Source organism: Euwallacea similis, chromosome 11 (assembly GCF_039881205.1).
Source record: "Euwallacea similis isolate ESF13 chromosome 11, ESF131.1, whole genome shotgun sequence".
In the NCBI taxonomy this organism is placed as follows: domain Eukaryota; kingdom Metazoa; phylum Arthropoda; class Insecta; order Coleoptera; family Curculionidae; genus Euwallacea; species Euwallacea similis.
In genome coordinates this window covers 4,383,726-4,406,690 of record NC_089619.1, presented here as the reverse complement: position 1 = coordinate 4,406,690, position 22,965 = coordinate 4,383,726, and the positions used below count along the sequence as shown (strand labels likewise).

The 22,965-nt window shown below is 33.0% G+C and overlaps 2 protein-coding genes across 3 annotated transcripts; both read left to right on the top strand.

Annotated features, from left to right (window-relative positions):
• Positions 1-62: 62 nt before the first annotated feature.
• Positions 63-2,674, top strand: tank (EI24 domain-containing protein tank). 2 transcript variants are annotated; one of them, XM_066395156.1, is made up of 2 exons: positions 63-171; positions 1,140-2,674. In XM_066395156.1, the coding sequence occupies exon 2, from the start codon at positions 1,285-1,287 to the stop codon at positions 2,254-2,256; it is 972 nt and encodes a 323-aa protein (XP_066251253.1). In that variant the 5' UTR covers positions 63-171; positions 1,140-1,284; the 3' UTR covers positions 2,257-2,674. The 2 variants fall into 2 exon arrangements, with proteins under 2 accessions (XP_066251253.1, XP_066251254.1); XM_066395157.1 differs by having other exon boundaries at positions 80-178.
• Positions 2,675-5,025: 2,351 nt separating this feature from the next.
• On the top strand, positions 5,026-21,791 carry LOC136412183 (acyl-CoA Delta-9 desaturase-like). The gene is made up of 6 exons (XM_066395155.1): positions 5,026-5,045; positions 16,817-17,071; positions 18,772-18,902; positions 19,349-19,542; positions 20,059-20,253; positions 20,687-21,791. The coding sequence occupies exons 2-6, from the start codon at positions 16,840-16,842 to the stop codon at positions 20,997-20,999; spliced, it is 1,065 nt and encodes a 354-aa protein (XP_066251252.1). The 5' UTR covers positions 5,026-5,045; positions 16,817-16,839; the 3' UTR covers positions 21,000-21,791.
• Positions 21,792-22,965: the final 1,174 nt, after the last annotated feature.

Below are 22,965 nucleotides of genomic sequence, written 5' to 3'. Positions count from 1 at the left end.
ATTTCTAACCTAACAATGTATTATACCCTTGCCCTTTTCACAACTATTAACGGTGAACTACAGTGATTAACACTTATTGTTAACCTAGAAATATTAAATTTTTAAAAAGTAAAAATAGTAAAGTAAATTCCCATATTTTCATTACAGTGCAATAGATAATGTGAAAAAATGGTAAGTAGTAAGTATCTACTATTATATTAATATATGTAGTTAGAAGAAGTTTAAGAAACAATTTAAACAGTAATTCTAAATGCCAATCTTATTTAATATAAATCTCCGTACATATGATAAACGGCTCATGAGAGGATACCACTTAATGCTCTAAATCAACTAAATACTTAATTACTATGTATATCGAGTTATTTCTGATATGTCACAAACGGGTAACAAAACTTTTTAAAAATTTATAAGAACACTATAAGAATTTAGAATCCCAGTTAATTGATGGGTAAACACACTATAACATCACTTTATTTTTTAATACTTGAATGAATACTGGCATATGGAGTAATAAATTGGTAAGCTTATGTAAAAATATGTTCATTAAAGATCATATTCAATTGAGTAGAAACTTGGTTATTTATCTTCAATCTTTTACCAAATTCATAAAACTTTTAATCTTATAAGAGTTACACTTCAAAATTTATATGAAAAAAGAAAAAAAACATAGGGAAAAACATAATAAAATATATGCCATATATCTAGCTGAAAATTTAGTTAATAAATTTATAATACTATAGTTCATTTAATTTTAACTAATTTGAGTAACTAAGTATGTATTATAGTGAAATCATGTATCTAATAACAGAAAGACTGAATTTTAGCTTAAGTTTAGTAATCTCTAAATTAGGTACAAAAAAATTAAATTCTTAGCAAAATTTATAACACTTTATTTTACACTTTATAGAATTACTCTGTCGATGTTTTATGTAAGACACCATACAAGAAATGTATAAAAAAGTTGGCACAAACTGACTCCTTCCTCACTGTTTGTCTCATTTAAAATTTGAATTACAATTTGAATATCCTGCAATGCAGAATTTGTGTAATCTTGAAGAACCTGGTAGAAAATGTAGAAATTAAATCCATATAATTTTTTTCTTTCTATATGTATTTCTTGCATGTTTTTTTCATTTCAGGAAAAAATATTTGCATATTACTGGAAAGAAGACTTAAAAACTGCCAACAAAAAAATATGAGAATCATATAGAAGAAAAACAAAGCAAAATTTATAGCATTTCTGTTGCAAACACATAATAGATTGAAATTACAATAAATGAAACCATGGACATCAAAGGCATATCATTAGCAATAGTTAGAGGAATGTACGACAGTTTTAAGGGAACGCTAGTGTTGTTCTATTTGGACAAGGAAATAAATGAACGGGCTCGCAACAGACACAGCCCATCCATAAAGCAAAAGCACATAGAAGTTGACACTCGGTTGCCACAAAAACAGCAAAAGAAACAGAATGAATCCAATGTATTCCACAACGTATTGCAGTGCGCCCTACTGAATGGAGGATTCTTTTTGTTCAGTGTCCTGCTATTTGAATATCTTCTGTTTCCAGGAATTGATGTCTTATTCAATACAGTCTTTGGAGCAGGCTCGGTAACAAATGTTTGGATTTGGATTAAATATTTCTTATTGGTGATCTATGGGACAGTATGGATTCTTCCGCTTATTTTACTAAGTAAAATCATTAATACGCTCTGGTTTCAAGACATAGCTGACTCCGCTTATAGATATAGCAGAGGGCGCCCTGTATCTTTCCCGAGTATCAGCATGTATTTTGCAGATTCCATATTTAGTATAATGGTACAAATTTTGTTTTTAGCTCAGGCCACTTTAACCAGTTTTATTCCTATTTTTCCGTTAGGATACTTAATTTATATTATTCAAATGTCATTATTACACGCGCTATATTCATTTGAATACAAGTGGTTTAATATGGGTTGGGAGCTACACAAAAGGTTGTCCTTTATCGAAGAAAATTGGCCGTATTTCCTCGGTTTTGGTTTGCCTTTAACCATCCTCACGCAGCTTTCTGAGTCATGGGTAATAAATGGCTGTGTCTTTTCCATTGTGTTCCCGCTGTTTATTATCAGTGGAAACGAGGCCAATCCGATTATAAACAGGAGTAATATTAATCTTCATTTATTTTCTTTGGTAATAACGACAGCCAATGTGATTTTTAGTACAATGGGAAAATCTAAGAAATTAGGGGTGGTCAGTTCTGGCAAGATGTCAAAATAGAAGGTTTTGCTGTTTTTTTATACGAATTTGTCGGCCATAGCATCGTGGTGTGCACCACGTCTTTGTTGCTTTATATAATTATTTTATAGGGAAAGTTGTAGCGGATAAATTTCGTAATTTGGCAGAAGCATATTTAATTTATTGTGGCCTAGCGGCTTTACACTCCAATCTTTTTTCTCTAGCCAAATCGACAAGAAAAGACGGCAGCCGCAAAATACCGACATAAATGCCTATACTACGTTTTTGCATATGGTTAGATTTTAAAAATTACGACGTTATTTATTCCGTTTTGTATATATGTAGTATACAGGATAAATGTCTATATAAATGAAAGAAATTTTCTTTTATTACTCGATTTGTATATTATGGGGTAATTTTTCTTTACAAGATATTTTTAATAAAAATTGGATTGACTTTTTACTCTTTTTTTAATTTTAAAATCGGTTCACTTTTTCCACTCTTCCTTACGAAAACCGCACTGTTTAGTTTACAGAACCTGCAACGGTGTAACGTACTTAAATGAAATGTACGGGTCTGTTCACATTGACCATTGGCTATACATATTAACTTTCAAAAATTAGCTGTTTAATTGATTAATCGGGACACGAGCAACATGCAAGAATCAGTTTTTAGGAAAACGAAGCGCAAAAAAATAATGTAAAATAATTTAGGGTAATAAAAGGCGTAAAGGTGCAAAATTTTCTGGAAAATTCTCTTGTCAAATATGGAAATTTCTGCATTAACCATGTCAGACTTGTCATTTATATTACTGTATTAATATTTGACTGCCATATTTGTGGTTTTTTTGAGGTTTGGACACGATTGCACATGGGAAAGACTTATATTTAGAAGTGCCAAATGAATCACAAAATTAAAGAAAAATTACAATGAAAACGACTTGTATACTTAACCCTCCAAATACCGGGTGGGGCCGCGGCCGATCTGACGCTCAGGTTTTTCTCACGAAAAATTGTTAAAACGTACTTTCTGGCCAAACTGTAGAAATTTTATCTTGCAGCCGTCTGTGCTACTTAGAACAGAATATATTTCTTTACAATATAGCAATGAATTTATTACGTTTTTTTTTCTGCTTCACTGTATAAACGTTACCGGGAAATAGTTAGCCATGTCGGTTGTTGTGTGCACTTTTTCTCTCCGTCCTTTTCTTTTTCACGGAATATCCCCCCCCCCCCCCCCAAATCATACTCCCGTTGAATATTGTGACGTAATTTCTGCTCAGTCTCAATGGAAGAACCAAATTTGACTTGAGCGTACATGAACCAAACGTGTGGTGCAGCTCGAGGAACCAAAATTATATGATACGGCTTGAGAACCAAAAAGTATGATCCTTACCGATAATCGAAATGTGGTGCTTTCACAAAGTGGCAGCTAAGATAATTATGGACTATTTCAAATTCGAACCACTCTAAGTTCACAGTACACGACTTGCCGGCAAAAAGGTGGTGGTCGCTTGCGATTTTTGGGAATTTTATTAATTTCTTTGGGCAAATACATTTATCTTCTGGAACGAACTGCACCTAGATCGGAAAAAAGCCGACAACCATTGATGTATCTCTGATCCAGAGACTACTAAATAATCCTGGCGTTCGAAACAGACTTCCAAGGAAAATCCGTCAGCCAATGGAGTGTTGCTTATAAGTTGTCTACACGGAAAAACAAGTGTAAGAAGAAGCAAGGAAAGGTGTCTCAGAGGAGGAACTGATACAATCTCCTCTGGGCAAAAGAAGAGATCAAGGTGAGGACAGAAGAAGGGATCAAGGCGTCTGCAAAAACATCAATGCACCATTATATGTCAACAACGTAGTTAAATTTTTAAAGCCTTTTGTATTTCAATGTTAGTTTTTTGATACATAATCTTATAATTATTGAATCCAATTTTCTTTATTTGTAGCACTCAGTTATTACATTTTTTTTTAAATATTGGGGAATACAGGAGTGGAGTCCGTAAGGAACCCACCCGGCACGTTGTATAAATTTTTTTACCCAGTATTCGGAGAGTGAATTAATTATGTAATTTTCACTTAATTATTAAATTTTTTCGTTATTTCCGAAAATTTGTTTAGAGGATTTTGTGTAGAATATGTCGACATTGTCAATAATGCATATAAAGGACCTTTTATTATTTCTTTTCAGGTATATACAAATTTTAACAGGGAAAATGCTCGTGTGCTTAAAATATAACGTTTGCATCGTAAAGCGAAACTCAAATTTGAATCCATCATTTGCCATTAAAATTATGGTATGCTTAAAAGCCCTTACCTTCTTTATCCCAACAGTGCGTTAACTGTTATAAAAGAAAAACGAATTACGTTCAACGAACTAACTCAGAAATCTACAAATTTAGTTTTCAATGAAAGATAATCTTGTTTCGCGAATTTAACGAATTCATGATCTTAACCTCAAATTAAATTAAAAAACTACAACATTGAACGGGTACATGCTCACAATCGAAACTTTTGGCAATCAGCTGAGTGATCAGCCGATTAGCGATGGCGAATGAGATTTTAGGTCTTCAGAAACTTAGCGAATAAGGACGTTGTAAGTGGTCTTTGGTATTTTTTTCATATTACGTTTTGTTCCCTGTAATTAGACACATCAATCGCAAACTGTTCGTAGTAGGTCGGTCAGCAGACGTGTACCGGACGTAGGAAGTTTATGTTCACGTTTCTCTTTTTTCAGTTCATCCTCGCCGGTAGTAGAATTACCTGTTGCGGTTTTTAGGTTTAGTGGACTGTGGCAATTGCAATAAGCAGTTTATAAGTTACCACGTAAGTATCTTACCTATATGCTGTACTATTCAGTCTTACTCACATCATCGAAACTTACTGTCTGCTAGTGGTAGAAATTGGAAGTAATTCAGATTTAAAATAAGAAACATTACCTGAAGTGTGACATAGATAACAATTGTTATCTATTTCACCAACTATTATTATATAATTAATTTGCATTGGTTTGGTATGGAATGCAGCAAGGGCCAGCCCAAGCAGAGTAGGCAGCAGCCCTATTAAAATTCGGTGCTACAAGGCATAGGATAATGCTTCATTAGTACTAGAATTTTTATGTTAGAAAATGTATTTGGGAGATATTGGGTATATATCCCAAGCTTCCAATTCAGACAAATAAGTACCACAAATTTAGGCTATAAAGAAATATAATGTTATTACATTGAGTTTAATTGTCGCAAAATTTGACAGACATTTTTCGAGATATTTCTAGATAATGTAGATCTTTGCAAAAATCTCAAAAGATTTGTGTAAAATTCTTATTATAATCAATTCAAGACTTCAGGAACCAGACTGTTGGTTTATGGACTTATATAATCTCTGCAATGTCTAATATTATTTATATAGGGTAACAATTTGAAAATGCTTTTCAATGATACGCTACAAAGCTACATTTGATCAAGTAGTTTTTGGTTTATTAAGAAAAACCTAATTGAAATGCATTACAACTTAATTTATATCCCATTATTAAGGCATGGCTAACATAAAAGTAGAGAGCTAAAACAAATACGCTACCTACTTATCAAAAAGGCAATATATCCAATATCCAAAATAGGGGAGTTAGGATAACCCAACATATGTGCGCGTCGGTTTCTTTGGTTGAAGACTATTCTAAACTAAATAATATCATCCTTCATTTGGCCGAAAACGAAAGTGTATTAACTTTGAATTATAGATACACAGAATAAAATAAGCTCATTTTATGGTAACTTACATTGTCAACCTTTATAGAAAGAAGGACTATGAAAAGTCACCAAAAACTATAAAATGTACACCAACTGATTACCAACCAGGAGAATAAGAGCTACAAAAGTACAGAAAACTGTGAAAAATGAATGTACTCATTTTTGTTTGTTGAACAGAGTAAGAATTGTTTAAGTGTTACCGCTTATATAATTACTGCTTAACTAATAATTACTTAACGTACAGCACCAGTGCGGGAAAAAATCTTATTAAAAGTGCTAATTAACTATGGTAGTAGAAAAATAATTATATCTAATTATTAACTATTCATATGAGTATTTCGTCTTTTTACTTTTGAAATATTTTTTTGTACCTATCTATTCTTATGCATATTAGGTACATACGTAAAAATACAAAATCCAATTTTTAATGCCCACGAAATTCAATACTTAAGTAAGTAACTAATACATATGCATCAATAACTTATTTCAATAATACCTGCTGAAAGCAAAGCTTTAACAATACTTATTCGCCATGGCGTCAAGATGATGTGGGCTTAAATTTGCAAGTTACCGTTGGGATCTTGGTTATTATTAAAGTTAGGGAGATGGTTAAATTAGGAAAGTTTGATAGTTCTACGCCTACTTCTAATAATAACACAAAATTCAGCTTGTGCCTTTTGTGTTTGAAATATATACAGCAGGAGCAAAATACTCAATTTCAAAGAACAGTCAGTACTAAGGAAAGGTTAGCAGTTTGTTTAAGGTAAGCAGAAAATAATGAATTATAATGCGTTTATTACTCTAAAAAGGTAATTACAAGCCGAAAACGAACTTATAAGAATTAGTAATGGTTTTCTGGCAAAGACATCATGTCTGGTAACATTGGTCTTCGACTTTCACTGGAGGTCGATGCACATCCAGTTCCGACGTTTGAATTGCTATTTCTAGACGATGGAGACGAAAATACAGATAATTGATGAATTACTTCTCTTTATAGGTTTTGTGAATATGTTATAGAACATAAGATTTTTGATTAGTCCTTAGTTCTGTTGATAATTCTAATGCAAGTTTTTGAGTCCCTTCCATTTTAGGCAATTGATTTACCATTATTGACGTACTAAGAAAACTTCTATTGTATCATCCAGAGTTTCAAAACGTTTTACTAACCGTCTTTTTATTGGATTTGGAGTTTTTCTTCTAAATTTAAATGATTTCGGGTGTTGAATAATTTTTTTTTGAATTGATGGTTGTTTAGTTGTGTTTTTTTTTTGTTTCGGCTGTTTGAAGTTGAATTTCGCTTATTTCCATATTATTAACATGTACTAGATTTTTTTGCTAATTATTTAATCGAAGAATCGTGCTTGTTTTCCATTTCCACACCATGGCTTAATATCTGTAGTAAAGGATCAGGTGTGTTGTAGTAGTTCCTTCATCTTCTTTCTCATAGTCATCTGATAGAATTTTTCTTCAGTCGCGATCTTATGCGAAAAATTTTAATCATTTAAATTACTGTGCATTCTGTAAAATACATATCTAGTAAAGTCACAATAATTCTGTAATTTGACTGGATTTACTTTCGAGTGTGCCTAGAAACGGCTTGTATGGCATTTGCTCTTCATATTTGCAGAGATTTCTTTGCTACCATCCCGTTTTTGGTCTCAACGTGGTGTTAGATTGGATCCTCGTAGTTTGTATCAGCGTCATTGTAGTTTATCCCAGCGTCACTGTAGTTTGTCCCAACGTCATTTAATTTTTTTAGTTAAAACAAATTTCCAGTATTAAAACATTATCTTTTTTTCAGATACCTAGCAACAGGTAATTCCTTTAGAAACATAAGTTTTAACTATAGATTAGGATACTGTTTAAAAAAATTGTTAAACAAGTTTGTGTTGAAATATGGATAAAGCTAGGACTAATTATAACCCCACATCCTACAGAAGAAACTATTGCAAATAGGAGAAAGAATCTGTGGTATTTTTCAAACTGAATTGCTGCACTGATTATTAACGTCAGCTCGTGTGGAACGGACAGCGACTGAGGAATTATTTCTAAATCAGAGACGGCCAAGAAGGTACATAATAAAATCTTCATTAAGCCAAAACCAGCACCTCTAGTGGAAAACGAAAAGATTGTAGAACATTGCTCTTGCAGCAGGAACAATGGATTGTGAATTGGGTCGTCTGACAACTACAAAACGTTTGAAAGGAACGATTTCTTACATAAGTAATAATGGTTGTATTATTACGCTTGAAATAAACACGAAAAATTAGATAATAAAATACTTACCCAGTATTTTCAATTCATTTCCAATTTCCTCCCAAATCGGCTGACTTATCTGTTGATGGCAGTGTGCATACAATATATGGTTTAAACTACAGATTTAAATACGAGACTACTCCATACTACCATACACTTTGTACCCGTGGCGCGAATTAACTTGACAACACGCGAGCTCACGTGGGGTGACGATAGTCTGTTTACGCTTTTAGATTTTAACATAGAAGTTGTCAAAATGTTTTTTTTATATACACGCAGCTCCTGTTTGAGGGAATGCAATAAAATTGTTTGTGAATTATCTATGGCTGTCGACAAATTTTAACATGGCAGAATAATTTTAAAATCTACAGGGTGAGTTTTCAGGAGCCAAGCTCTATTTGACCGTCCAAAACAGGACATCACACAATCGCAGTGTGTGGCACCTTTTTGTTCATATTAGATTTTTTTTTTGAGGCTCAATAACAATTTTCAAATTGTGTGTTTTTAAGTTTTCGAAAAAAAATTATATGATTGATTTTTTAGCAGTTCATGTTTATTTTTCTCTTACTTAGTAAAATTTTTCCACCATGGGTAATGTATAGGACACTTGAGTTGATAATCTTAACTCATCCTTGGAGTGGAACGGGTACAGAAAAGCGTATCTCTGTCAAAAATATTTATTTTAATTTGAAGAACGGCCATTTTTGCCTCGCTTTCGAACGAGCTCAATTTGTTTGAAGTTATTTACTGCGGTTGGACACGCGAGAACAAACATGGCGGATGGCGGTTTGAATGCTTTAAATGAGAGGAAAGTTCTTTATGACTAATGTTTATTGGCGCAAAGAACATGTACTCTCAGGAGCGGTCAAGAATGTATTACCAGGGGCGTCGGTAATATACAGAGTGGACCATAAAAACCGATACAATTGTGCCTTAGTAAGATTTTTAATTTTTTATTGTAGTTATTAGTATAAAGTCCAATTTTTGTAGGTAAAATGAGGCACTTTAACTTAAATTTAAATTAGTAATTCAGTAGGTCTGTGAAGCTACATTTACTAATCAATTTATTTTAAAGGATTCGAACAAAACGAAATGGTTACGTGTAAGATATGTCCCCCATTTCCATTACGTACTGTGTCATGGTAATGCGAGTAAAATAATCCTACGTTCCTTACACAATTTGTAAGTAAAACTTGTCTTGTAATTGCAATGGTTTTTGTAATTATCCTTATATACTACTGGCTCGAGAGATACTTATAGGTTTAGGACTTTGAAGGTTAATATTTTTCCCTTTTACCTTAAAGAGCCTTATTCTCATTTACTTCATACCACCTCCTTGACTTTTATGCCAGATTTGTGAAATATTTTTTTATTCGCAATTTAATATGGCAGGCAAATCGATATATTTCTTTTACCGTAAGCCCATAGCAAACGTGTGAGGTTTTCTGAAAATGTCAACATGTTGTTGTTCTACCTTTGTAAAAACAGTTTAACTTCGTGCTTTTTGGTCAAATTATAATTTACAGCAGTTTATGCACTTGCCCTTTTAAACTTAAATTAGGTCTAGGAAATGTGCATTGATCATGACGTCACAATTAACCCATAAAGTCGTGGTCATAGGTATTTCTATTCACCTTTTTGATCAAATGGATGTTAAATGAGATGCTATTCCAAGATGAAAATTATTATTACAAAATTGGAATTATTTTTGCTCAAGGAATCTTTCCTCACGTATTGCCCCACTTTTTTTTAATACTCCATAGATTATTGTATGCTGTAACGGTCAGTTTTATAGAGTCATATAAAGCAAATCTAACATTTAAACGAGAACTTAACTTGAGGAATAAGTCAATAAAAATGACTATTTCTGAGTTCGACCCAAGTTCTCAAATTTTTTAAGTCAATCGCTAAAACTAATCGTAACTAGTTAATTACATAAAACCGATTTATATGCTAAAAAATTGTTTGAAAATTCCAAAACTCGTAAATAATTATTTAATTACGACTTGTAATCCGTAATAGTGTCTGCTTCACACATAAATTAACTTTTGTCATAAGGAAGGGGTGCAAAAAAGCATCCCCGTTGAGCGTTTATGGTGTCGTTTATTAAAACATATAGTAGTCAATCTCATTACGACCCTCCTGCGTTCTTTATTAAAACACACTACGCTATTAGAAAATCAAAATTATATAGTTTGCATAATTAATTGTCTAGAATTTTATTTCAAAAATCTGTAAAATATCGATTAAGTGTTCATATTGTAATTATTACCGCTCAATTTCTGTAATGGCTATTTATATAACCGGTAAGCGAGGCCGTCCTTCCTAGGGGTGGTCCGATGCAACACGGCTGAACGTTGATTCGGAAAATAGTGACCAGCGAAGCCATCAAATAAGTGGTGAGAGAATACAGTCCATATAAGGCGTCGGGTCCTGATAATCCCAGCAATGCTGTAGGAGGAACTTGACGTAATGCTCCTATCGTTGAGCCGTTAATACTCAGGATGTTCACGAATAGTGTGACGCTGGGATGATCCTCATTCCTGAAAATCAACAATCGCGAGTTCGTTCCGAAAACAGGAAGAACCAAAGGCAGCGTCGCCAAAGCCTTCAGACCAACATATTTTGCATTTTTTCTAGACCAAAATATTTGAAAATAATTGTCGTCGACGGGTAATAGGTGATGCACTGAGGCGACAACCCACCAGCAAAGATCATCATGCATGCAGCAAGACAAAGTTGCCAGAAACGATTCTTTATTCAGTTTTGTACAAAATAGAGAAGGATTATTCAAGCAGAGAAGTGATGCTAGTCCTCCTCTTTGACATTGAAGAAGCATTCAAGCGGTACCCAGCTGATAGGATGGGTCAAATAGGCGCTTCGGAATCAAGGATGTGTAAAATCATGACATCTCTGAGAGATCATCAGAAGGAAATCAGGGTCAAAGGTCTCTGTCCACAGGGCAACTGCTTATTACCGTGACAGTGATGACGCTTAATGGACCGATGGTCTTTTGAAACGACCAAAGATCGAGGCTTTCAGGGTGCAGACCTATGTTGACAACGGTCTGGTAAAGATATCGAACAAGCTCATTGGTAGTATCCGAATGCAAATTAGGTGTAGAGCTGTAGAATTCTAAATACTGAAACGAAACTACATGCCAATCTTGACAAAAAAAAGTTACTAAGTTACAGAAGAAAGGCAAACTCAGGATTCAAGCAACCTACAACTGTATGAGAAAGTTTTATCCAAAGGCTAAATATTTGAGACAATCGTAAAAAGCAAGTTATCTTGGAAAAATCACGGAAAAAATATGCAGTTATATATAACAGTAACATTGCAGCTCTGCAAGATAACAAGAAAGACATAGAGCCTGAAAACCTACGTCTTACGCTAGCTTTTCATTTTGGTATTCATACCGAGGGTTTCCCACGAATCTGTGGTTTGGTAGAAGATAAGACTTGCTATGTACTGAAGTTGACGATACTTTAGAGCATGGTTTGTCTGGCCATTATCGATGCATTCAAGACCACTTTTGAGACTACTTGAGGTTGTCATCAGAGAGAAAGTCAGAAAAGGAACGCAAAGGGAAAATTTACATTTACTCGGATAGCCAAGTAGCATTACGAGTTGTCTGTAGATAGACGATGGATTCAAAGTTCGTCTAGGAATGCAGATAGTGCTTTTTAGGAACTGGCAGATACAAAGAGTCACCTTAGGTTTGTAATATTTTTAAAAGGCCTTCTTCAGCCGTACGTGACAAATTTAAGTCTTCAAATAACCACTAGTAAAAGCCGGCGATTGTGTCCAGGATGTTATTACTGGTCACATTTTGTTCTGCTGCGCTAAACAAAATCATAAATATAAAGGGTTTTAAAAACAAATACGTTTGACTAATATTTTCCCAGTGACTAGGGTGCTTCTAGTTTTATTACTCAAAGTTTTAAAGTATATTTCGAACTTTTGCGAGGCAAAGGCAGACGGTGTATGTACATATGATATACTACATAACTTTTATTCTGTTTAAATGAGAGTGACAAATTTAATAGTTCTGAAATTATTTTTCTATCTAAGATATTAAGTACTGCTGTGTTGCGTTGAAGCCTTGCGATTAACTAACATACGTGTGCGTTAGGAAAAAGAAATAAATGATGGACTCAGCGCATTGAACTGATCTTACTAAAAGAATTATTACCACTAGTCAATTAGGCATCCATACTAATAACTTAGTTGTATCCTACATGTTTTGAAAATAGGTAAAAGATGTTAATTTCTATAATAATATTCAATGCCTGGTCGGCCATTATGAGAGTGGGCATGCACAGTTGATAAAGCAATGGAACGATGAAGTAGTGTCTCGCATTTGTATAATCTATAGTTGTGGGAAAAATATTGCATATTATTCAAGAAAGTTTTTTTTTCACACGCGCGTGATTGTCGCCCTCATCTTCGGCTGGTGTAATGTTTTACGCTCGTGCGAGTTGCTTTCAGTCCTTGTTATGTAAATAGCTATGAAGAGTGGCGTAAGGGTGACAAAAATATTAAAAAAATCAAATTATTAGTAATCTGATTCAGTTTTAAAAGAGTCAAAATGATTATCAGATAATGCTGAGGGTCAGAAGTCATATTTTTAAGGAGGATAAGATCCAAGTAATAAGTAGGCAGACTTTAGGATGACAAAATTTTGTTTGCTAAATTTTGAAGAAATGATTTTGTCATAATTGGATTAATGAAATCTGGCATATTTTACATTTGAATTGGAAACCTGCCCTTGGGCTCCCAAGATAAGTTAAACACTCAGGGAACACACTTTACATTGCCCTAATTCCTCCCATGGAGTACAAGGTGTTGAGTGAATTCTTCTCTAGAGTTGATGGATCGTGAATACACTTAAGATTTTAGGTGTCTCTAAACGTAAAACTCCAGTGGTGCGTGGTCTGGGCTTCGCGGGGGCCAGAAGGAAACGAGGAAAGTGGCCAGATTCCCTTAAAGGTTGGTAAACTCTCACAAATGTTCTATGATTGGGGATTTGTTGCTCTAGAAATCGACGTTCATACGACCTAACAGTTTAAAGTGCATTACCATTAACAAAGCAATGTTTGCATATTCTTCATTAATAAATATTGTAAATAGAAACACGCTTACTTAACCACGGTTACTTTTTTAATTTGACGAATTAGAGATAATGCCTGTTGAATTTACTCTTTTTCAGTAGATAAGCAACAATGTCGTTAAAAATCGAGAAAAATATGAAATCTGAATATTTCTAAAACAGATGAAAATCAGACAATTAGTTATATAACATTATTTATTGGAAATGAGCTATATAATCTTCCCTTGAAATATTTTCCTCTTGCCATAGAATACCCTGTATATAACTTGTCAAGAGAAGTATATGTGATTTATTATTAAGTTATATAATACTTGACTTTTTTGTTTACTTGTCATGGACCACGTAGGACAAAAAACCAATTTGAGCCGGTTTCATGCCCTTCGGGTATTTAACAGTCACATCGGAAATCTCATTAAGGCAAATTTTCGCCCTCGTCTCGTTGAACTTGCAAACTTTAACACCGTTAATCCGCCCTCCGTAAACCGTATTGACAAATTAATCCGATAGCGTTCAATCACGGGGTTGTTTTCCCTTAACCAAAATTAAAAATGGCCCCCTGATCCGATTTTAATGAAATTATATCCGCTCTGAGAAATGTTTGTCTAGGGATTAACCGGCGGCTGATCTTACCCCCCGGGCTAACCCGCGGGTGATAGATCATCATCATTAAACGGTTATTAAGTTTGTGTTAGATTTCGTTACTATGAATTATACATGAGTTAGGGAATTGCTTTTTATTACCTCCTCGCAACACGTGTCGTGGGTTTAGCTTTTATTTTAGGTTTCTATATTTAAATAACACCCTGTCTGGAATGTGTTCGGGTGATCTTGGAAGTGTACCAAGACAAGTTCTGATTAAATATTCATATACTGAGAAGTCAATTTATATTGTTAGACTATAAGTTAGTAGATCGAGAACACTTACACATACAGGGCGTCCTAGAAAAATTGATACGAATTACAAATTAGTAGTGGGCACTAAGACATGGAAATATAGAGCGAATGAGATAAATATGCTAGTTTTTAAAACAAGAACAAAATCAAGAGAGGAAAAATTGAAGAGAGTAGGAAGAGAGAGAAAACGACTAGAAATATTTATTTAATTAAAAAATAGAGCAAAAAAATGAAAACCACATAAACACTATAGATATGATAAATAAAAGTAGAGAGAACTAGAAGGGAAAGCGTGAGGAAGTGGAAGTGCCAAGAAATGATTCAGTAAGGGAAGAAGAAATAAACGATACACTAGAGCGTGAAGCAGGCATAACGAAAATACATTCTGATACATAATTTTACAATCTATTAAATTGTTAATAAAGGAAAAAATATTGCGAATGTTTTGAAAACGGCCAAATATATTTCACTTCGTGCGGGGAAAAAGCGTATAAAAACTTAATAAGTTATCAGCAATTTAGGCTTTTACTGTGATATAGACACATAGGACGTAAACAGATTGAATTATCTCGAATAGTTATAAATTATAATTTTATATTACCTGTTCGTAAATCATTGTAAAAATAGCATTGTTGACGTTAAAAAAAATTTTTGATAATCAATTGGATTGTAAATTTTCCCTTCAAGTTACTGTTATTCTATTAGATTTAGTACAAATTTACTGTAGAAACAATCAATTACCTGTTTGACTTAAAAGATTAAAAATAATTGAAAATGCGTCAAGACTCGTAACAAGAAATATTGATAATTATGATTATTAATGGAAATGAACAATTTGTTATAAATATTAATGGCTTTGATATTTTATGTTATATAAAAATTTTTTTGGTGTTGTAGGTGGTATCTTATGAGCCAGCAAAAGGTTAAAACTTGAAATTAACAATTATCTATCAGTAAAACGTGGTAAGTGCTTTAGTTTTGAAAAATCATTTATACCAAAAATGCTTTTAGATAGTTTCGCGTTTGATATTTCGAATTTAATTAGAGCGTACAATAACTGATTTATGTTCACAAAAAACTTATAAAAGGCCAATTTTTGTTTACATCAAAAATGCCTTAAAACGTTGGGATCCGCCGTTCGAAGGTTACATTTTGGAAAAAACAGACAGCCGCAATAATAGGCAATAACATCTTATATTAAGGCGGGCAATTTCAATGCAAAAAATGCCAACGCCAGTAGTGCATTTAGGAATTACAAATATTGCATTAATTTCCCAATTTTACACGCACTTAGCATATACTTACTGTATATTGAAAATTGCGATATAGTGTGAAAGTTTGAAAATGGTGCTTCGGATTTTATTTCATAACTCTTTTAATTAAATGAATGAATAGGAGAGGCGGCCCGAGAGAGTTTTTATTTAAATACATAATATATAATATAACCATATAGTGTTGACATTTCTAATTTTATTAAAAATTGGGAAATGTTATATTACTTACGTCTGCTTCCCGGCTTGATTTCCTGGCACACTCCAATTGATTTCTAATATTTCGCCTAACATACATATAGTATACATTACCGCCCACAAGGTTTACGATTTCTTCTGTTTGCTTCATTTTCCCAAATAAGCCATTATAATATTTTTAGAGGTCAAGCTTTTTAGGTCATTGGCAAGAAACTAACGTTTTATTAAAATTGATGAGACTTTCATCCCTTATCCCAAAGATTTATCCCTTATTTTCTATTTTTTTCATTTAGCACTTATCCCTAAAAAATGGTAAATGGTACATATTAAATAAAAAAATATCACTCCATCATTAATCTAAATTGTAAAAGACTATTATAATTGAAAATAAAACCACCATTGGGATCTCGGTTATCGTAAGAGGTACGAGATCGGTTAAGTTAGGATAAAGTTGCACAATTTAAAACTTAATAAGAATACGTTTTTAGATTTATAGGATTTCGAATATTTTTTTCAATTTTACTTAAAAATTGAAATTTTGTTGTCGAAACGGAACAGTAAAATACACCCAAGAACCAGCCGTGATGTTATAGAAACAGAATCAATCAACTTCAATAGAAGGATATTTCGGAGTGTTGCCTTTAGCACGCCAAAATTTTTCAAGTTATTAAATTCGCTCACTAAAGCTCTAAATCACCTTCAATATATATGTATATAAATTAAAAGATAGTAGTTGCTACGTATAATAAACTATTTCATGTGTTTGGATGACACTAAGCTATATGGATCAATTAAGCTAAAATTTCAAAAACTGTTCATTACAGTTGGTACCATATTATCGGATACATCAATGGAATTTGGGATAGATAAATGTATGATCATGCATATTTAAAAACGCAAGTGTCCGTCACACACACATGCCTCTATTTTTTAATTCACCTCGAATTTGTAAAAATATTTTGTCAAACATGCCCTTTTCTAATCTTCAGTTTTGTTTTTACAGTTTTTATCACATAATTTTTCATATGTTCAAAAACAGAAAAAAATCCTGGGACAATTTGTTTTCTTTGTGAATTAATATCAGAAATCATACTTCAACTTTACATTTATTCTTTTTAGTTCTATTACACTGAGCCTTCGCCATGCCACCAAGTCCGAGAGAAAAATTGCAGTTGCAATCAGTAGAAGCAACTGGGGTATTGGAAGAGTCGGACTGCGTCGCCGACAAACTCCCGGAGGAGGCATTTATTCCAGATAATCGTCCACTTGATATTGTTTGGAAAAATGTTGTAGCCTTCGTTATTTTGCATGCCATCGCTTTCTATGGTTTGATCCTAGTTTTCACTAGTGCGAAATGGCAGACTTGTCTCTACGGTAAGCCAAGCGATGCGTCGTATGAATAATATGTCATTCCAACTTTCCAAAAATCTCGATTCACCGCGCAAAAAATTTGTTTCTCTGATATATTTAATGGACAGGGACAATTTCCGATTTTAACTTATGAGTGGAGTTAAAAATTCGCAAATATAATTTTTTTCCTAAGCGCATTTTAAATTTCTTTGTGTTTGACTAAATGTGTGAGGCGAAAAATTTAGCACATGTTAACACACACATTCATTAAATTTGTTCTGCAAAAATAAGCGTCAACTTTCCAGGGTGATTAGAGACTTTTAATAAGGTGGAGTAACATTTATGCAATTTGGTCTTGTGCACATACATACGTACATATGTACAGGGTGGCCATCGAGAGGTGACCCTGTAGCTTATCTCAAAAACTGTAAGAGTTACAAAAAAACTTTAAATATAAAAGTTTCATAGTTTTGTTAATAGTTTTTAAGTACTTTATGTTTATGTATACAGCATGTCTCATTTTCACGGAATGGAAGCCAACTTTCTTATTTTGAATTAGACAGTATACGTTTTATTTTTTTATTTGATTCTACATAAAAATCTAAGCCTTTTTTAGTCATATATACCTATCTCTCATAGTTTTTGAAATAATGAAGCTTTCATTTTTTTTTCCCAAAAAATCAACTAGCAAAGAAATGGTAATATTTAGTTCAATATGCAAATCAAAACGATAATTTTTAAATAGCAAGTGAATGATGGTCTACTAACACTTGATATCTGGTCACTTTGTATTATTAATATACAGGGTGCCGAAAAATTTTGATCAAAAAATTGGATTTTTGACGGGCAAAAAGTCAAATATTTTAAATGGGACACCCTATATATTAACTTATATTTTAAATAACTTGTATTTTCTCTATTTTTTTTCATATATATGTCCAATTTTTTGATCAAAATTTTTCGGCACCCTGTATATTAATAATACAAAGTGACCAGATATTAAGTGTTAGTAGACCATCATTCACTTGCTATTTAAAAATTATCGTTTTGATTTGCATATTGAACTAAATATTACCATTTCTTTGCTAGTCGATTTTTTGGGAAAAAAAAATGAAAGCTTCATTATTTCAAAAACTATGAGAGATAGGTATATATGACTAAATACAAAAAAGGCTTAGATTTTTATGTAGAATCAAATAAAAAAATAAAACGTATACTGTCTAATTCAAAATAAGAAAGTTAGCTTCCATTCCGCGAAAATGAGACATGCTGTATACATAAACATAAAGTACTTAAAAACTATTAACAAAACTATGAAACTTTTATATTTAAAGTTTTTTTGTAACTCTTACAGTTTTTGAGATAAGGTACAGGGTCACCTCTCGATGGCCACCCTGTACATACTGCCTTAAACCATTGAGAAATTGTTTTCATTTGGGACAGATCAGCGTTATCAATTTTATTCTGTCAAGCAGACATTAATTTTTGTTTATCAGATTTTTCAAATCATTCAAGCTTTGAGAAGGTAAAGCACAAACTTTTTTCACTTGAATCACATTTGATATGTGATTTTCATTGATTCGCAAATTTATCTGTTTGAAAAATAAAGTTTCTGGAAAATGTATTATAAAGGAAACCAGAAATATAAACAACTTTAAAAACGATGTCTGGACTGTTTAAAATTTAGGAGTTCAAGTATTACCGATATTTACTGTTGATTTCAGCTTGCCTTTTGTATCAACTGGGTGCATTTGGAATCACCGGCGGGGCGCATCGATTGTGGTCTCATCGGGCCTACAAAGCAAAGTGGCCTCTGAAACTAATTCTCGTTATTTGTCAAACTTTAGCTCATCAGGTACGAACTACATCTGCCGGTTTTCTAAATGTTTTACTTTGTAAGAATTATTTTTTATCTGAAAAATTTTAGTTACTTAATGCGATTAACGCATAAAATGGCTTATTTTGCGTTATTCACAACAAAAATGAACCAAATCAAGGTGTTTTAGGACTCAACTATATGAAACTCTTAAACTTAACCTCCTCATAAATATCTCCGCATTCTTTTCCATAATTTTCTAGTGATTTCTCAATATTTCAAGATGAAGTTTTGCACCAAGTCCTTCAGTCATAAAATTTCTCTCTGAGGTGTCTGTGAAACGACTTCATGCAAACGTAAAAGAATATTCATAAGATCGTGATTCATTCATTTTTCAGTGTTCACATTGTTCATACAGGGGTTTTTGGTACTGTGAAAACTGACCGAAGTCTTTGAAGGCATTATTATTTACTTTTTGTTTGAAGAATTCGGTTATCGAGTGGTCCAGGGATCACAGGGTTCATCACAAATTCCAAGAAACTGATGCCGATCCTCATAATGCCAAACGCGGATTCTTCTTTTCCCACATGGGCTGGCTAATGTGCAAGAAACACAAAGAAGTGAAAGCTAAAGGAAAGGGTATCGACATGTCGGATCTTTATGCAGAACCATTGCTAAGGTGAGTGCTTCCTTTCACAAGTTTTCTTTTCTTTTAATTAGTTTTTATTGTCTGCTTATTCGTCTGTAATACACACTCATTTTTTGTGCTTTATGTTCATTTTATTTTGATTTCATTTAAAGCGCGTATCACGTTTTTTTTTTAAGGTGTCACAATAATTAAAAAGATAAATTGTAGAATTTATCAGTTTAGCATCAAGTGTTTCTGTAATTCCAAGTGTTAAAATTTGTAAAAAGTCTTAAGAGTTTTGTTAAGAAAATAAGAAACATAAAATTACATCTATCCGGAGCTGAAATTAAACCTTCGGTAGTGGCTAAATTGGGAGCTGTCGTTAACCATACAAAAACCATTTTAAAACTTACACCCTGTAACAGGAGTTTTTAAATATTTTTGGATGTAGAATGTCACCTAGAAGTATCTGAACAATATTTTTCAACACCCTGTACATACTTGTGTTCGTAAATCATTTTTCTTCTGAAAGACATTGTTGTTGATTTTTATCTAATTTTATTCCAGATTACAACACAAATACTTTATGTTCCTCATGCCCAGCATTTGCTTCATTTTACCAACTTTGACGCCCATGATTTTTTGGGGTGAAACCTTCGTCAACTCTTACAGTTTAAACATCTTCAGATACGTGTTCTGCCTTCATTCAACTTGGTTGGTCAATTCAGCAGCTCATATGTGGGGATCTAAGCCTTATGACAAGTAAGTGGTAACCGCGTACAAGAAAATCCGTAGATATTACACAGTTAATTTTTTTCTTCGGAGAAATGACATAAATTTCAATTTTCAACAAAATTGTTTGATGGTTTTTTAGAGGTTTTTTTTTTGATAAAAACGACTTCAATCACGTCGTTTAAAATGAAAGAGATGTGTCTATTCCCGCTTTGTAGATTCAATAACTTACTTTTTCTTAGTAAGTAGGCAGCTATTTTGTCATCGTCAACTGCGCAAATAGCGGGTTTAATTTTCTTCGATTCGTATCTGACACAGACGATTTCATATAAATTCACAATAATCTTAAACTTAATGATTGCCGGCATCCGTTTACAAAAAACTGCCATAAATTGAATAACAAAATTATCACTTTGAACTTTACCTCCGTGAATCATTCTAAGGCGAAATTTCCTTGGTTTAGGTACATAAATCCAACAGAAAACCGTTTCGTGTCGTTCTTTGCCATTGGCGAAGGCTGGCACAATTATCATCATACGTTCCCGTGGGATTATAAAGCGGCTGAATTTGGAAGGTTGAATCTCTCGCTGACTATTATTAACTTGTTCTCTAAGATTGGCTGGGCTTATGATTTGAAAACTGTTTCAAAAGAGATGATCAAAACCCGCGTACTCCGAAGCGGAGATGGAAGTCACGAGATCTGGGGATGGGGAGATAAGGACCAGACCAAGGAAGACTATGAGGCAGCCGTCATCGTCAACCGAAAGGAAAATTAAACTAATCTTGCATTCTCTGTCGTTTCCGAATGAAAGTCTTTACATCCCTTACTCTTGCAGAAAAGAAATTATTCTTTTAATAATTTCAAATTACTTGATAAGTATTCAGAAGCTGATAACTAAGACTTAATTTCTTAGTTGTTGCGAGGTTTACTTTTATATGATATTTATTAAGAAGTAGTCTCAAAGATATAGAATTTAGTTTTATTTTTACTATCAAGTAAAAGGTGGTGGTTAAAAAAATCTCAAGTGAGCGTTGGAAAAAAGGCTTAACCAACGCCCGATGTTTGTGGTTCACCGCTTACTGCTTATTAGTGATCACCCGTTATGTAATATGTTGTATTTATTTGTCTAGATAAATTTATTTCATTATAATATATTTTCAACTCCGATCATTATTTATCGTAACTGTAACAAGCTATATTCCTGCTATTTTGTTGTTACGCGCATTCGGTAATCAATCTGAAATTTTAATTTACAATTCGCGAAAATTTAAGATATTTTCAAAATTTGTAATGCAGAATAAATTTGATTTTTGAGTTATTTCCAAATGTTTACGAATCAGAAATGATGATAGAAACAATTACTCATGAATAAGGTAAGTACAAACTTTTCCGATGGGAATTGAGAAAAGAGTTAAGATATGTTATATATTCTTAATACCCTGTGTTCATTTGTTTATTTATATATATAATAAGTACCTTAGGACCTCAATATGTTATTTTTCCTTCTCGTTAATTCATTAAAATATAATTAAACTTTAGATCGCCAATTAAATGTTTTGCATCTTGACTGGTTTTATTTTGTCCTTTGTGGCTAATATATAAAATTTTTTTAATGTTATTATCATCCCCTAAGACTGATACAGCCTTCGAGATGCCCTCCTTGTTCTCTCATGCAATAACCTAGTCCCTGGATCCTGACAAAGAGTGATTTCCGTTCTTTCCTACCCTCGGATTTCGAAGGGTTAGAAAGGTAAAGAGTAAGTAAAAAAGGTGTACCTTGTTGATGTCGCCAGGAGGAGCCGTTTACGGGATAAATGCATTTGAGTAATTTAGGTGTAAGATTTTGGATTAAACAACTTATTTGCCACAAAAAACTACTCTTGATAAGACTTTTAATAATTCGCAGCAGTTTTACAAGAAAACTTAATTACAAAAGCATGAATGTAAAGAAATAAAAATATCATAAAAACTGTTCAAAGAGCCCACCATTTGCACGTATACAAGGTTTGATACGTTGGAGAAAATTAAAATGTACTATTTACATAACTTCTTCGTCGTTTCTAATATTATTTATTGCATCTTGAATACGTTACCACAGTTGTTCTTCGTTATCGACAGTTGTCATGTAAACCATGGATTTAAGATGTCTCCATAAAAAATAATCCATTGGATTTAAGTCCGAAGAACGTGGTGGCCATTTTATAGAGGCGTCATTAAATTGTTCGTGTAAAAGCAAGTCGTTTACACTAAATACCTGACAAATACATTTCTGAGTCATATTTTTATCTAAAGAATATTTGCAAAATTTTTTTTTCTAACTTCTTTATAACTCCTGGTGATGTGAGCTCTGAATATTTACAATTTAAAGTTTGGCATTTTTGAAAAAAATGGTTAACCCCAATTTAAACTAAAAGTTAACGGTTTTCGAAAAACAAGGCTCCCAAGTATTTTTCTTAGCCTTTTTTAAAATGATTTCTTCCGTGACGACAGTAATAAGAGACAGACGACATGCATCTCATAAGAATGTTGTGTCGAAAACTACCCTGTATTGTTATCCGCTTTGTGTCAAACACAAACATGCATGCACCTTGAATAGGTAGGTAGTGATTTAAATGACAATCATCTTGATTTGGATTTGGGCGGTGCATCGCAGGTACACTTATATTATGTAAGAACGAATTAACAACTTTTCCTTTTTGAAAACCAAACAGATATGTGTCTGTTAAATGTTGTCGGACTTT